A 17,867-nucleotide genomic window follows, 5' to 3' on the forward strand; every position below is an offset into this window, starting at 1 on the left:
CTCTGGGCTTTCTATCCTGTTCCATTGATCTATATTTCCGTTTTTGTGCCAGTACCATACTGTTTTGATTACTGTAGCTTTGTAGTAGTGTCTGAAGTCCGGGAGCCTGATTCCTCCAGCTCCGTTTTTCTTTCTCAAGATTGCTTTGGCTATTCGGGGTCTTTTGTGTTTTCATACAAATTGTGAAATTTTTTGTTCTAGTTCTGTGAAAAATGCCATTGGTAGTTTGATAGGGATTGCATTGAATCTGTAGATTGCTTTGGGTAGTATAGTCACTTTTACAATGTTGATTCTTCCAATCTAAGAACATGGTATATCTCTCCATCTGTTTGTATCATCTTTAATTTGTTTCATCAGTGTCTTACAGTTTTCTGCATACAGGTCTTTTGTCTCCTTAGGTAGGTTTATTCCTAGGTATTTTATTCTTTTTGTTGCAGTGGTAAATGGGAGCGTTTCCTTAATTTCTCTTTCAGATTTTTCATCTTTAGTGTATAGGAATGCAAGAGATTTCAGTGCATTAATTTTGTATCCTGCTACTTTACCAAATTCATTGATTAGCTCTACTAGTTTTCTGGTAGCATCTTTAGGATTCTCTGTGTATAGTATCAAGTCATCTGTAAACAGTGACAGCTTTACTTCTTCTTTTCTGATTTGGATTCCTTTTATTCCTTTTTCTTCTCTAATTGCTGTGGCTAAAACTTGCAAAACTATGTTGAGTAATAGTGGTAAGAGTGGGCAACCTTGTCTTGTTCCTGATCTTAGTGGAAATGGTTTCAGTTTTTCACCATTGAGAACGATGTTGGCTGTGGGTTTGTCATATATGGCCTTTATTATGTTGAGGTAAGTTCTCTCTATGCCTACTTTCTGGAGGGTTTTTAACATAAATGGGTGTTGAATTTTGTCGAAAGAATAAGAGATCTTTTTTAATGTTAATGAAGACCTTTCCATTTTTAAGGACTGTTTTAAAATCAAGAATGTTGAAGGGGCTTCCCTGGTGGCACAGTGGTTGAGAATCTGCCTGCCAGTGCAGGAGACACGGGTTCAAGCCCTGGTCTGGGAAGATCCCACATGCCGCGGAGCAACTAGGCCCGTGAGCCACAATTACTGAGCCTGCGCATCTGGAGCCTGTGCTCCGGAACAAGAGAGGCCACAATAGTGAGAGGCCCGCGCACCGCGATGAAGAGTGGCCCCCACTCGCCCCAACTAGAGAAAGCCCTCGCACAGAAACGAAGACTCAACACAGCCAGAAATATAAAAAAATAAATAAAAATTAAAAAAAAAAAAAAAAGAATGTTGAAGAATTTGGTCAGATATACATTGAGATCTTCATCATGTACCATTCTCATTCCCTTTCTCCTCCTCAGTCCCCTGCCTATAATGCTTACTGTTTCTTTTTCCTTTAAGGCCCAACTCATATCTTGCCTTTACAAAAAGATTCTTCTATTCAGTCTCATTTGTCTCTTTTTTGAATTAGTTTTCACACCCTTTGGTAACTTTGGTTTTGCTCCTCCAATAGATTTATAAGTCCCTGGAAGGCAAGGAACCACAACCTAATCCTCTTTTATATTGCCTAGTATGAAGCTGGGAATATAACAGACACTTATCTCTTCCCGCATTCCCTTTTTTTCTTTCCTCCCTTGTTTTATAGTGAAATTTTGCTTTACATTTAAAAATGTAAACGTTTCAAACTTTTCAACACATGACAGTTATATTGGCTATTCTTATCATACAGCCCGACTTTTCCATACGGGTTTCTTAAGTATGCAAAATAATTTTTTACAGGAATGGATCTAAATGGATCTCACAGTTAAATAAAATAAATATCTACAATTACTATAGACTTTAAAGTTAGAGGAAAAGGCAGAAAATGTTTTTAAAGTTGCGAGTTATATCGAACTGAGGCAAAATATCCCCCCCGTGGAGACGTTGCTGACCTCTTATACTAGGCCATGCAACTTCTTCTTTTTTTTTTTTTTTAAATAAATTTATTTATTTTATTTATTTTTGGCTGTGTTGGGTGTTCGTTGCTGCGCGTGGGCTTTCTCTAGTTGCGGCGAGCGGGGGCTTCTCATTGCGGTGGCTTCTCTTGTTGCGGAGCGTGGGCTCTAGGCACGCAGGCTTCAGTAGTTGCAGCACGTGGGCTCAGTAGTTGTGGCTCACGGGCTCTAGAGCACAGGCTCAGTAGTTGTGGCGCACGGGCTTAGTTGCTTCGCGGCATGTGGGATCTTCCTGGACCAGGGATCGAACCTGTGTCCCCTGCATGGGTAGGCGGATTCTCAACCACTGCGCCACCAGGGAAGCCCGCAACTTCTTTTTAATGTCAGTCAGTAATACACATGTGTATCACTAATTTGAAACAACATAATTGGGAGGCTGGCCCAGTTAGTGTGAAGTGATGTCATAATCACACCTTCATTTACGTTATTGTAAGGTTACTTTTCTTAACAGATTAAAAGAGTAAAGAAGAAGGCATAAACAAGGGGGAGGATCAAAACTGAACTGTTCAGTGGTGCCTTCTGCTTTGTCGTTCCATTACTCAAAAAATTTCGTCTAAATATGAGAATGAAAAGTAATAATGCTTTTTTGTGTGTTCATGTTTTTGGTTTTGCCTTTTTAAAAGAAATTCAACATGGTATACTTATATACCATTTTATTGCTGCTGTGGTATGGAGAGTGAGGGGTGGCTGTTACCTCAGACCCAGATCCCTGCTGAAGAGAAATGGTAACTGACAGGCTAGTATACCAGGCGCATATTCTTTTGCTTAATGATGAAGATAAAGGTCCACTCACCCTGGCTCACCCAAATTTTATTTTCCTTTACTTCATCACTGCCAGAATAAGGTCTCATTTTAACCTCTTGCTGTGCTTATACTTGTCCCAAGACTGGTAGTAGTTGAATCCTGGACTACCCTTTTGGAGTAAGTATCAAGTGTGATGATGAAGGATGATCATTGTAACCCTTTGTCAGGGCCCATAAGGTTGGAGAGGTGTAAGACCTATGGCCAGGAACTCATCATATCAGTGCTCCCCTTTCCCCAGAGATTCAGTGGGTGGCTGTAGCATATTTAAGAAGTCATGTTACCTACCTGTCTAAGACTTGGTTAATGTCCTATGGCAGCAGCTTATGGAATGACCTGCAGTAGTGTCTCTGCACTTGAAATGAACTTTATTCACATCTTCCCCAGGACTATGTAGTTCATCTTGGTGTTTGTCTAAAATGGCATAGCCTGGGGTGTTGTGACGGTTGTCTTCTGGAACAGGGCTGATGATGATGATGTACCTCTGGGGGTGTGAACTTGTATGCTTGATCCTGCTGGGTCTTCTCATTATCTTAGTGGTGTGCCCTCCTAACCCTGCAGACATCCCACAGTCATTGGGCCACTGTAGACTTTCAGAACAGTGCACATTAACTCCATTGCTTTCCTCATTCTTGAATATGTGAGATCAGTGTATCTTTTCTGATGGGCCTGGTAAGAAAACATCTGTTTGTCAGCTACTGACTTAACCTTGTTTCTCCTCATATAAACAATAAAATTTAACTATTTATAGAATTCCTAGAACATTTTTATTCAACCTTAGAATGCTAGAGTACACAATTTGAAGAAATACTGTTATTGTCATTTTGGTTTCAAAAGGCTGAATTTTTGATTCTCAGCTTCACCATTTATTAGCCAAAAAAATCAGTTAAGCTGTGTGAGCCTCAGTTTCTTTACCTGTGAAAAACAGCTTCCATCTCAGTCTCCTGTAACGCATGCTCTGTAATTCCCTCTGCTTCAATTTATATTCGTAAGAGATGCAGGGGACCCTGAAGTATTCTGCTTTTATTGTTGGTGCTATCCAATCTTTTTAGAGTTGTTTTTGTTTAACTAGCAGTTCATAGCATTTAGAAAAACTTTTGAAACTCTTATCTCCCTTTATAAGAGTGTGAGGGTGTGTATGGATTGGTAGTGTTATGTTGTATGTACTACTATGGTAGTAGTCATATTATGTTATGACTGATACCACAGCTACAAAAATTATCCTAGGGATATAAGAACAATGAAGAGAGTGTAAGAAGTCAGCTAAAATGCTTAGAATATAATCCTTGCATTTTAATAAACTTGAAATAGTTTAGAAAAACAAAATCTCATTTGTTATTGTAATCGTTTCAGAGGACAGCAGTAGAATATGTCCAATGTGGTACTAATCCATATGTAAGCCTAAACTCTGTCTAACCAATTCTGTTTGTTCATACATAAAAGTCCTTCATCTCAGTTCGTTCTTTTGATTTTAACCATTTTCTCTGATTCTGCATGGGGTTACTGGTTTTGGTTCTACTCAGAATGACCTGTTGCACTTCTGCATGAATTTTTCTTTGATTCTAGTGATAGTTGTTTTTCTTCATCTCCTAAGGCTTAGTAGATTTATTTAACTCATGTGTATGAAGTTTCTTTGAGAGATTATTATAAACTTGTGCTTTGATGTCCACTTGTTTCCAGGGGGATAAATCTTCCATCCTAATAAAACTGATGAAAATCAACTCTAGGTCAACAATTGAAATTAGTAGCAAACTCTAGAAGCACCTTTTAGGCTGTTAGAACCAAGAGATTCTTCAGTCTTATTTATTCTTACTTTAAGTGATGGTGGTACACCTTGCCTGAGTTAGAGGTTCCACATTCTCTGGATCAGATAGTTAGCTTAGATATTGAGTGATGAGGTAACAGGGGCAGTAGTGCCAAAGTTATCTGGCCGTGGGAACCTGACTTAAGTTTTCTGACTCTGTGAACACCACTCACCTGACATTGTGGTTAGAAGTGTGACTAAGAGGTCTGACTAAATTGTATTTGATGCGGAAATAAAATTGACTAGACTATTCTGGGACTGGGTTGTAGACTTTGTACATCATCAGTATGTTGTACTACCCCTAATGGTATCATACTCGCTTAAACTTCAGTTTTAATTTATTTGCCATATTTTTGTATATATCCCTTGCTCTTTGGTAGGTCAGTATTATGATATTTTAATGCTATGTAATAGCTCTTTTTCTAAACTCTTAACAAGTAATACTGTTAACATTTAACCTTCATTAGATAGAAAGAGAATGTATCCCTGATACTCTCGAATCTCACTGCTCCTCCCCAACTCCAGTATTTTACAGTGCTTGTTTGAAGCCTTACTGTGGAGTGGAATACTGAGGCTACTTTTAAGTTCTGGAACTGCACTTGCTAAAGTCAGCAGGGACCTCTTGGTAGCCAGATTGTTTGGACACTTTTTAGACTTTACTTGACCTCTCTCAGATCTTTGTCATTGTTAGCCATTTCCATTTCTTTGAAACTCCCTTCTCCATTGGCTTGCTGGCATCTCTTAATTCTCATACTAGGCTTCTTCACTCCCTAATGGCTTCTTAATTATTGGTATCTGTCAAGGTTCCATCATTTACTTTCTAGTCTCCTTTTTTCTTCCCATTATATACCTTCATCCAAAGTGTCTTTCACCACTTACATGGTTTGAATCACTACTTCCTGTTTACTAATTTTCCTAAATCCTTTCCTTACGTCAGATCGATCTTTAAAGCTTCTGACCTGTATATTCAGTTACCTCCTATATCATATATCTTTACTTAAATATTTTATAGCTACTTCAAGTCAAAAGGTTTAAAACTGAACTGATTATATTCTTGCCCCCCCCCTTTTTTCCTTCCTCCTCTTCTCCTGTTTCCTGTCCAAGTACATGTTATTACCATCTACCAGAAACTTGTAAATCAACTATTTTCTCCCATCTCCCAGATCTAGTCAGTTACCAAAACAAAAGCTCAGTGGTTAAAAGTATGAGTCATTCTTGGTTTCAAGAATTTGTGTGTAGGCTGGTCAGAATGCCCATCATTAAAAGCTCTGCAGGGCTTCCCTGGTGGCGCAGCGGTTGAGAATCTGCCTGCCAATGCAGGGGACACGGGTTCCAGCCCTGGTCTAGGAAGATCCCACATGCCACGGAGCAACTGGGCCCGTGAGCCACAATTACTGAGCCTGCGCGTCTGGAGCCTGTGCTCCGCAACAAGAGAGGCCGCGATGGTGAGAGGCCCGCGCACCGCGATGAAGAGTGGTCCCCACTTGCCGCAACTAGAGAAAGCCCTCGCACAGAAACGAAGACTCAACACAGCTATAAATAAATAAATAAAAGAACGTGAATTTCTAAAAAAAAAAAGCTCTGCAAATAACAAATGCTGGAGAGGGTGTGGCGAAAAGGGGACCTTCCTACACTGTTGGTGGGAATGTAAGATGGTGCAGCCACTATGGAAAACAGTAGGGAGGTTCCTTAAAAAACTAAAAATAGAATTACCATATGATCCAGCAATCCTACTCTTGGGCATATACCTGGACAAAACTATAATTCAAAAAGATACATGCACCCCTATGTTCATAGCAGCACTATTCACAAAAGCCAAAACATGGAAACAACCTAAATATCCATCAACAGATGAATGGATAAAGAAGATGTACATATATACAGTGGAATACTACTCATCAGTAAAAAAGAACGAAATAATGCCATTTGCAGCAACATGGATGCAACTAGAGATTATCAAACTAAGTGAAATAAGTCAGAAAGAGAAATACAAATACCATATGATATCACTTACATGTGGAATCTAAAATATGGCACAAATGAACCTATCTACAAAACAGAAACAGACTCACAGACATAGAGATGAAGCTTGTAGTTGCCACGGTGGGGAGGGAGAGGGATGGATTGGGAGTCTGGGGTTGGTAGATGCAAACTATTATGTTTAGAACGGATAAACAGGACTTCCCTGGTGGCTCAGTGGTTAAGAATCTGTCTGCCAGTGCAGGGGACATGGGTTCGAGCCCTGGTCTGGGAAGATCCCACATGCTGCGGAGCAACTAAGCCCGTGCGCCACAGCTACTAAGCCTGCGCTCTAGAGCCTGTGAGCCACAACTACTGAGCCTGTGTGCCACAACTACTGAAGCCCGCATGCCTAGAGCCCATGCTCCGCAACAAGAGAAGCCACCGCAGTGAGAAGCCCTTGCACCACAACGAAGAGTAGCCCCCACTCACTGCAGCAACGAAAACCCAACACAGCCAGAAAATAAAGAAAGAAAGAAATTTTTTAAAAATAGAAAGGATAAACAACAAGGTTCTACTATATAGCACAGGGAACTATATCCAATCTCCTGGGATAAACTATAATGGAAAAGAATATTTAAGAAAAGAATGTATATATATATGTGTATATGTGTATAACTGAGTCACTTTGCTGTACGGCAGAGATTGGCACAGCATTGTAAACCAGCTCTACTTCAATAAAAAAATTTTGAGTGTCAGGCTTTTTTAATTGCAGTATAGATCCACTTTTAAAACACTTATGAAGAAATACAATATATGGAAGTATATGAAAATGGAACAACTCTAGTTAAAGGAAGAAGGTTTTGCATTCCACCTACTTAGCCAGTTTCTTCCCCACCTACCTAATGAATGTTGATTGGAATTATTATCCTAAATTATTTCATTTCATCTTAGTTTTGTGACCTTGGATAAATCAGTCTGTCAGTTTTATAGTATAGGGGTAATAAACTTTTCTACAGGATGGTTTTAGGATCAAAAGAGCCAGTGAATATTGTTTTTTAAATTAGATTTAACATTTTATAAAAAGTATAAATGTAACATACAACTCTTTTGAGGTCCTGTTTTATGCACATTTGGAATTACCTATATCTTTCTAATTGCTTTTACCACACAGCATCTTTTTAAAAATATAGATGTTGGGTTAGGCTACATAGAATTTGGAAATCTTGCAGAATCTTAAAAATTTAACATCTACACTTTCATAAAAGCTATATAAGCAGAATCAAAGGGCATCAACTGTTTGTTTTAAGTCAGTAAATGCTAACCCAAATGTCTGAAAAGTAAAGGTGGTAAAGGGATGACATTCGCAACTGCTGGTAGGAGTATAAACTGGTTACAACTCTGGGGAGCAGTTTGACAACAGCTATCAAAATGTCCTAAAAAATGTATTTTTTTTTTTTTGTCTTAGTCTCTTCTTAGACTGCTCTAACAAAATATCATAAACTGGGTGGCTTATAAACAACAAAGATTTATTTCTCACAGTTTAGAGGCTAGGAAGTCCAAGACCAAGGAACTGGCAGATTCGGTGTCTGGTGAGGGCTCACTTCCTGGTTCCTATTCTCTCCATAAGGACATTAACCCCATTTGTGACCTCCTCACATAGGCCCCACTTCCAAATACCATCACTTGGGGGATTAGGCCCCTCCACTAGTTATTGTACTTTTTTTAAAAAATAAATTTATTTATCTATTTATTTATTTGGTTTTGGCTCCATTGGGTCTTTGTTGCTGTGCGCGGGCTTTCTCTAGTTGCGGTGAGCGGGGACTACTCTTTGTTGCAGTGCGCCGGCTTCTCATTGCAGTGGCTTCTCTTGTTGCGGAGCATGGGCTCTAGGCACACGGGCTTCAGTAGTTGTGGCACGCGGCCTCTGTAGTAGCACGCGGGCTCTAGAGCGCAGGCTCAGTAGTTGTGGCACACAGGCTTAGTTGCTCCGCGGCATGTGGGATCTTCCTGGACCAGTGCTTGAACCCGTCTCCCCTGCATTGGCAGGCGGATTGTTAACCACTGCGCCACTAGGGAAGTCCCTAGTTATTGTACTTTAATCTTTGGTAAGCTAATAATTACCTGGAACATGAAGTGTTTGCTCGAATTCCATATTATCTTTCTCCATTTTTTGTTTTTAACATGCCATTGAATTAAAACTTAGTCCCACCAATTCTACAGTACTGCTTAGAGTGTTTTATTTCCTAAAGCATTAGGTGGGCAGTAGCATTGACATTTATACAAGGATAGTCCTAGCAGCATTGTTTGTAGTAGTAAAAGCATATGTATCTCTGTAATGGAATACAATTTTTTTTTTAAAGAGGCAGATTTACATCTGATAAAGAATGATTGCTGAAATTAAATGAGTTTATGTGACATTGTGTGTAAGACATTATCTGTAGTGTACTGCAGTTTGTTTTAAAAACACGTATTAATTATCTCTAGAAGACCATGCAAGGATATTTAGTTATAGGTAGATTATCACTGAAAGAATACACAAAACACTGGTAAAGTGGTTGCCTCTGGGATGGAATATTGCGGGTCAGTGGTGGAAACCACACTTTATTGTGTACTTATATATTTAAAGTTTGTTTAGCCTTGTGTATGTATAAACTTTTAAATTATTTAAATTAATTTGAAATGTTTTAAAGGCAATACCAAGGAAACAACTATTTCTATCACAGTGGGACTTAGGCTCAAAAAAATTGAGAGACATTGGAATAGGTTGCCTTAGGAGACAGGTAGCTGATTTTTGCCTTCAAAGAATATAAGGAGAGCATGAAATTCATTTGCTAATTCAGCTTCTCTAACCTTTGAGTTCTTTCTAATTCTAAATTAATTTCTCATTCTATGATAATATACTAAGCTTGTAGCTTATGCCTTTTTTTCACCCACTCTCATGGTTTAAAGTTGTCTCTAGGGACTTCCCTGGTGGCACAGTGATTGGGAATCCGCCTGCCAGTGCAGGAGACATGGGTTCGGGCCCTGGTCCGGGAAGATCCCACATGCCGTGGAGCAACTGAGCCCATGTGCCACAGCTACTGAGCCTGTGCTCTAGAGCCCACGAGCCACAACTACTGAGCCCATGTGCCACAGCTACGGAAGCCTGTGCGCCTAGAGCCCGTGCTCTGCAACGAGAAGCCACTGCAATGAGAAGCCTGTGCACCACAGCCAAGAGTGGCTCCCACTCGCCGCAACTAGAGAAAAGCCCGTGCGCAACAACGAAGACCCAATGCAGCCAAAAATAAATAAATTTATAAAGTTGTCTCTAATACTAAAATACTTACTAATTGTAATTTTATCAGAACAATTCTCCCTACAAAACTAAATTTCATTACTGTCACAAAGTGATAACTAATTATATAAGCCACATCTTGATCTTACAGCTTGTGAGGCAAGCAACACGTTAGAAACATAACTAAAAGCTCAAGAACAGTGTTATAATCTTAAGGATGTACTATGACAGGGTTAACTGTTTTAGAGGCTTTTGGGGAGGGGTTCCTTTTCTTGTGAAATACTTGTATGATTTGGAAGGTAATACTTTTAAAAGAGTGTCTTAAGATTTATGAGATTTTAAATAAAATATTCTTTCTTCAAAATAGAAATGAGAGTTTATTAGGAGTCATTTGAATTTGTTTTTTTTTTTTCAGAAATCGAGCTATAGCAGATTATCTTCGTTCAAATGGCTATGAAGAAGCATATTCAGTTTTTAAAAAGGAAGCTGAATTAGATATGGTATGTTTGACTTTTTACAGTTATTCATAGTATATATGAGTGGATTTTACTTAGGTATCAGTAGTTAACAGTCACCTCAGTTATTCACAAATCTTATCATTTGTTATTGTGGTTTACTTGGCACTAAACCTAGTATTCCCCCTCCCCCCCCCTTTTTGGTATAATCAGATGTTTTTATTTATTTATTTATATAATCAGGATATTTTTCGTAACATTTGGGCCTAGAGATTGAATGGTTTGTATGGCTTGAACTATTGTATTTTTGCCTTTTTTTTTTTTTTTTAATGTTCTCATTTTTTTTTTCTCTAGAATGAAGAATTAGATAAGAAATATGCTGGTCTTTTGGAAAAAAAATGGACATCTGTTATTAGATTACAAAAAAAGGTAACTAAGTCTTTTTTTCTTTTAAGTTGTATTCAAAGTATTATATAAACTGAAAATATCAACATAACATAAATTATTCTTTTACATTAATTAATAATTATATTTAACCTTGAAAAGGCAAATAAAAATACATTTCTATGCATTATTATTTCTATGCATTATGACCTATACAGATCATTGCTGGTAAATGGTAATTTATGCAACCAGGGCTACTGGCTGAGTTGAATCTAACACAACCCTGACTTCAAGGAATTGGTACTGAAGAACCCATTTATGCACTTAGATGGGAAGAACACATGGAGCCAATATGATGCTGGGGAAAGAGCACTAAAGTGTGCTCTTAGACAAGTCATTTTCATCTCTGACCTTTTATTTTTATCTGTAAAGTGAAGGCAATAGGTAATATTCTGGTCCTAAAATTTATACTTTTAGTAGGCAAAATTAGAATAAATAATATTGTTATAACATGAGTTAATCCATAAAAAGCCCTTAGAAAAGTGCCTAGCACATAGATGCTCAGTAATGTTAGCTTTTAATATGAATATTCTGATTAGCATGTACAATGTAAACTATGGTTTGGAAAGAATTTACTAAGAGTGGCAGAATTAGAAAGGATCAAGATAGGTTCCCTACTCTTCCTCTCATTTGTATCCTGGCACCTTCCAAATTTTTCTTTGAGTTAAGGAGTTAAGACACAATTGTATTGAATTTTTCTCAGTTTTTAGTTTTGTCACACTAAGATTTTAGTGATATATTTAATGTAGATCATTTTCAATTAAATCTGACAAATGCTTTGTAAATTACTGAAATTTTATTCTGCATATATGGATGCAAAATAAAGGCAGGTTTTTAAAAATATACAATTTTTATCAGAATCTATGTGTACATAACTATGTGTTCCTTCTTAAGGTTATGGAATTAGAATCAAAGCTAAATGAAGCAAAAGAAGAGTTTACGTCGGGTGGACCTCTTGGTCAAAAAAGAGACCCAAAAGAATGGATTCCCCGTCCACCAGAAAAATATGCATTGAGTGGTCATAGGAGTCCAGTCACTCGAGTCATTTTCCATCCTGTGTTCAGTGTTATGGTCTCTGCTTCAGAGGATGCTACAATTAAGGTAGTGTTTTCAAAATTGAAAGACATACAATAGGGTACTTGTTAGAAGCAACTTTAATGTTAATTGAGTGAAAGAAATGAAAAGATCTTGAAATGAGGAACTACGCAGAGTAACAGGAGGGCCTCTTTGAAACTGTGTGATTGATTCTAAACCTTAAAAGACCGAATAAAATTTCACTGTAGCTCCTGAGAGACAAGCTGCCAAGTAAGTTCACTGATGAATTTGAGAAAATTGGGTGTCACTAATGTAACATTGGACAAATATAGGTCACCCAGTGCTCGAATAACTTTTGTTCTTGAAGAATTAAAGTATAAGTATGTGCCTTACTTATTAGCAGAGGTGATAGATGAAAATACAGGATTACAAAACTAGTAATTCTGGGGGTGAATATATTCCACAAAAAAATTCAATAGAGGATTTATTTAAATTGCACTCTCCTTGATGGTTTTGATTCCAAACTAAACAGTAATTCTCTCTAGGGGTGTGGAAATGTAGCAGCTTTCCATTTTAGAAGTTATGTATTTCTCTCATTTTTAAAAATTTTCATGATAAGCATATACATTTTAATATTTTTTAATCAGGAAAGAAGTTGTTTTTATAATTTCCTTTGATTCAGACACAATACAGTGATAGTTGTATAAACCACGTACAGAAAGATAAGTAAAATGTAGTTTTAAAAATTTAAGTAGGTTTCTCTATCTAAAGCTTATTTCAGATTAAGTTCTAGATTTTAAGTTTCATTTGTAGAGGTATAAATAAGAAAATGTGAGTAGATTGCTAAGATTGTATTTATCACATAGCAGCAGTCAGCATAAAACGCAGGCATGACTTAAATGTATATACTTAACCTGTTCTTTAAACATGATTGTATGTTTTCCTTCTGTGGTTTCTTTAATTTCTAAATCAGTGGCTTACTTTCATCCTGTGGGCTGGTGATCCATGGGTCGGGCTGCAAAGTAATTGGAAGAGAGTCTTAAATTCTATTTGCATTACATATTTCTGTAGGCTGAGATGATTGCCTAATCTAATTGCCACTAATTGCCACTAATATATTACTGTCTTTCAAATTATGTAGACATGTATTTAGTTTATTAATTTCATGATGGTCTTGTCTACTGAAAACTGCACTGCTGTCATGAAGCATGGGGGTAAAGATAGACTTATCAAATAGATGGAAAACTCAGTCTTAACTATTGATTTTGCAGCAGTGGTCTAAAAGCGTAAATAAAACTGCTAATATGCCATCTTAAAATTAGCTATTGGTTCAACTTTAAAATATTACAAATGGAAGTTTTAAAAGTTTTATCTATAACCATACCACATGTGTCAACAACTAGTAAAAGTTCTCCCTTCTGTTTAGTCTTTAATGTGCACACATACGAAAAGCATTTGTATTTAGTTTTGCTTCCTTCTTTGATTAAACTTATTTTAGAAATACTTTTCTTTGTTTCTAATGAATCATCGTTTTTAATGATTTTAAACTGATCTTTTTACTTATATGTGGAGACTTTATAGAGTAGTTAATGGTCAAGAGCACAAGCTCTGGGTTCAAGTCCTGACCCCCCCACTTAATGATTTATGTGATATGAGCAAATTAACTTTTTGTGCTTCTCTTTTCTCATCTGTAAAATGAAGATAATTAGTACCTGTGTCACAGGACTTTGGGGAGGATTAAATAATACATGGAAACTGCTTAAAATACTGAAGGAGTACTCACTGTCAGCAGTGTCTCAACACCATTAACAAATCTTCCATTGGATTTTTATTTCCAGTCATCTACTATCTTGAGTAATACTGTTCTATTCATTTTTATACATAAGTCTTTCTCATTTCGTTGGGTATTTTGTGGAATGAAAAGAAACCTGTTTCTACCAGTGGTTTTCATTCTTCAATTATGGTAAAGCTAGGGGATTCCTAAATGATGATTGTGACAGAACTACCTTCCAAAAAACTCAAAGGAGCACACAGAGACAGAATCTTCTGTAATTCTGTGACTATCTTGGGCAAAGTGCTTGATATGTTTAAGGCTCAAATTTCTCATTTGTTGGAAGGGGGATTAAAAATATCTATAAGATTCTTTTGCTTAAAATGAAGTAATGTATACATAATGTATATAACAGTACAGTGTTTGGTGGATAGATGGTAAGTCCCCAATAAACTGTAGATAATGTTATAACAAAATTAAAATTTTATTATATAATTTCTCTTGTGCATCTAGTAAATATAACACCTTCCTTTTAGAGTCATTCATTTACATTATTAACATTTGAACTACAGTAATTTAAGAAAAATGATAGAGGATGGATATTTGGAATAGCTCATGACTTTTTAATTGCGTCATTGAAATTTTTGAAACATTATTTCTGGTTGTCATTTAGAATTAGTTCTTAAATGTTAAGAAAAATGAACAGCAAACAAAACTGAAAAATACATTCAACTAATAAAGCAGATTAAGGATTGCCAACTTTAATATATAGAGTTCAAACAAATGTGGAAAACAGTAACATCTCAACAGAAGAATGGACTACAGGACGAGAACAGACAATTCAGAGGAAGAAAAAGTGGCTAACCAACGACAGTAGAGCTTTGGCCTCACTACTAATAGAAGAAGAAATGCAGGTTAAAATATATATCAAATCTGCCAAGATATTTTCCTTTTTAAATGAGAATTCCCAGAGGTGATAAGAATTTGATGAAGCAAGCATTCTCATTACATTTGATACAGTCTTATCGGAGAACAATTTAGCAGAATATATGAAGGGCTAAAAAGCTTACACTTTCTGACTCAAAATTCTTTTTCACCATCACTGTCTGACCTAACTGTTGCAGAATGAGGACAGATATTTTTCACTATTCAAAGGTTTTCACTATAATGTTTTCTATAATAATGAAAAAGTTTTTCCTTTTGTTTAGAAAATATTAGGAATTACTTTTAAAAGAATGTTTGCTAATAAGTTTTTAATGGCATGGAGAAATCCTTATGATAAGATGCAAAGGGAAAACAGGATAATGAAGTATACACGGTCACCATACTTTTTTAAAAGGAGCATAGAAAAAATGGAAAAACCATGCCATTGCTAGGATAATGGATATTTTTTATTGCCTTTATATCAGTACATTATATTTTTTATCATGAGCATTTATTTTATAATCATACAAAAGGTAAATATCAAGTAAAGAAAAAATTCTCATTAATTCCTGACATTTATAAACACTAAAATGCTCTGTTTGCTTACCATTTATGAAGAGACACAGTTCACATTCTGGGTATATTTATTTTAGAGGAAAATGCTTCAGTGTTCTTTAATGAATGCATGGAAAGAAAATTAACTTAAATGGAAGTGAACTTCAAGGTCACACCTTATTTATTTTCAGTATGTAAAGTATTCATCTGAACTCTTGGTGTTGAAATGAAACAACTAGATATCAAAATGAGTAAAGATACTACAAAAAAAAGAAAACTATAGACCGATATAATACCATTTATGAACATAAATGCAAAATCCTTAACAAATTATAAGCAAATTGAATCCAGCAGTTCATGAAAGGACAGTTAATATGTCATAAGCAAATAGGGTTTATTCCAGAATGCAAGATTGGTTCCACATTTGAAAATCAATCAGTGTGATATACCATATCAACAAAAAAAACATAATAGGTTCAGGAAAAGCATTTGACAAAATTCCAACATCCATTCATGATAAAAACTCTCAACAAGCTGGGAAGGGAGCTTCCTCAGCCTGATAAAAGGTAAAGGTATCTGGAAAACCTAGAGTGGACATAATACTTAATGGTGGAAAGCAGTGCTTCCCCCCTGAGTTCAGGAATCAGGGCCAGGATGACCAGTCTCAACCACTTAAATTCACCTTTGTATTAGAGTGCCTAGCCAGTGCAGTAAAGAAGAAGAAATAAAAGGCATATAGGGCTTCCCTGGTGGCGCAGTGGTTGGGAGTGTGCCTGCCAATGCAGGGGACACGGGTTCGAGCCCTGGTCTGGGAGGATCCCACATGCCGCGGAGCTACTAGGCCCGTGAGCCACAACTACTGAGCCTGCGCATCTGGAGCCTGTGCTCCGCAACAAGAGATGCCGCGACAGTGAGAGGCCCGTGCACCGCGATGAAGAGTGGCCCCCGCTCGCCGCAACTAGAGAAAGCCCTCGCACAGAAACGAAGACCCAGCACAGCCAATAAATAAATAAATAAATAAAATAAATTAAAAAAAAAAAGGCATATAGATTGGAAAGGAAAGAATGGAACTTGCCTTTATTTGCAGACAACATGATCTTCTATATAGAAAATCCCAAAGAATCTACAAAAACCTGCTGGAATTATGACAGTGTAACAGAATGACAGGATACAAGGTCAATATATAAAAAGTAATTGTATTTCTATAAACTAGAATAATTGAAAATCAAAATTTAAAAATGCCACAGTAGCATCAAAAAACTCCAGAATACTTTAAGATACATCTAACAAAATATGAACAAAACTAAACATACAGTAATCACTTCCATGTAGAAATACTTGAACATTTAGATGGTAACATTTTAATATGTTTATTTTGGGAAGCTGCTACGTAAGTTTACTGTAAAAGAAATGTTTTTAGAGGATAGTTTATTTTTCTTATGTGCATTTTTTAACGTAGTTGTAATCGTGTGTAATTTTTTTTTTTATATAACGTATTGTATACATGCCATAAATTCCTTACAGTAGCAAATTTTATATCTGTGTAGCCATTTCCCTAATATTGGATGTTTAGATTGTTTCCATATTTTCAAAATACATGTTCTAAGTTTCTCTAAATTGGTTGAAATACACCCTACCACAGATACATTTGAACTTACTATGGAAAGAATGAAATCAGTCACTTGATTTTAGAGCATGTAATTAGTGTTGGTTAAAGACTTAACTTCAGACTAGTATTTGGCCACCAGGATAGAAGTTTAGTATGTTCTTGAGATCTGTTTCTAATAGTAATTATTCTTGATAGCTTATTATTTTATTTTTTTAGAAAAATTATCTTTAAGAATGTGACTGTGGCTCAGTGTTTTTATATCATAATGACATATGCTTCTGTAAATCTGCTATTTAAGGATAGTTACATCTTGTGTAGTCTTTCCTTGGCCTCTTAGATGTCTGAGCTTTGCTTGTCTAGTAGAATTGAATACTCCTTTATCATTCCCCTAATAGTCTACATATAAATTCATGTCATAGGCCTCTGAAACCCTTTTTTGTTTTTTTTTCGGTACTTATATTTACTTTTTAACATGTCTGTTGCCTGCTGTCAGACTGGGATGGGACTCTGTCCTGTAGCATTATATACCTAATCACTAGCATGGTTAGATATATGGTAAGATGCTTAGTAAATGTGGTTTTAGAGGTCTATTTAATAATCGATTTTCTCTATAGAGAAAAGTCCAATTTATACTTGAAGGTGTGCTGTTTCTAAGAGAGTTACCCTTTGTTACTTGTTCAGTTAGTCAATATAGTGCCAGACTGGCCTGCCGAGTGCAGATGTGAACTGAGAAAGGAGTGGTGTGATGCTAACCAATTTTCTGTTCACTTGACAGGTGTGGGATTATGAGACTGGAGATTTTGAACGAACTCTTAAGGGGCATACAGACTCTGTACAGGATATTTCATTCGACCATAGTGGCAAGCTTCTGGCTTCATGTTCTGCGGATATGACCATTAAACTATGGGATTTTCAGGGCTTCGAATGCATCAGAACCATGCATGGTAAGGGGTAGAGGATAGCATTTTGATATTGGTTTCTAACATGGTATTCCAGAGAGAAGGATAATGTTTTCTAACAGTGTGCAAGTTTCCTACATTCAATTCTTTTTTTTTTTTTTACTCTTTACTAGGTTTTTTTTTTTGTTTTTTTTTTTTAAAGCAACATCACAGACACACAAGTATCTGTGTAGCTTTTTTTTTTTTTTTAATTTATTTATTTATTTATGGCTGTGTTGGGTCTTCGTTTCTGTGCCAGGGCTTTCTCTAGTTGCGGCAAGTGGGGGCCGCTCTTCAT

The 17,867-nt window shown here is 36.5% G+C and overlaps 1 protein-coding gene across 4 annotated transcripts in view; it reads left to right on the top strand.

Annotated features, from left to right (window-relative positions):
* Window positions 1-17,867, top strand: part of PAFAH1B1 (platelet activating factor acetylhydrolase 1b regulatory subunit 1) — an 80,601-nt gene that overhangs the window by 51,405 nt on the left and 11,329 nt on the right. For 3 of the 4 annotated variants that reach the window (XM_082370746.1, XM_082370748.1, XM_082370747.1), the window contains 4 exons: window positions 10,254-10,338; window positions 10,648-10,722; window positions 11,632-11,838; window positions 17,407-17,575. In XM_082370746.1, coding sequence (XP_082226872.1) covers window positions 10,254-10,338; window positions 10,648-10,722; window positions 11,632-11,838; window positions 17,407-17,575 — 536 coding nt within the window. Of the gene's footprint in view, window positions 1-10,253; window positions 10,339-10,645; window positions 10,723-10,895; window positions 11,122-11,631; window positions 11,839-17,406; window positions 17,576-17,867 lie in introns of those variants that run through there. The other variant, XM_082370749.1, reaches the window with a different exon arrangement.

Source organism: Balaenoptera borealis (assembly GCF_965194805.1).
Source record: "Balaenoptera borealis genome assembly, chromosome: 20".
Taxonomy (NCBI): Eukaryota; Metazoa; Chordata; class Mammalia; order Artiodactyla; family Balaenopteridae; genus Balaenoptera; species Balaenoptera borealis.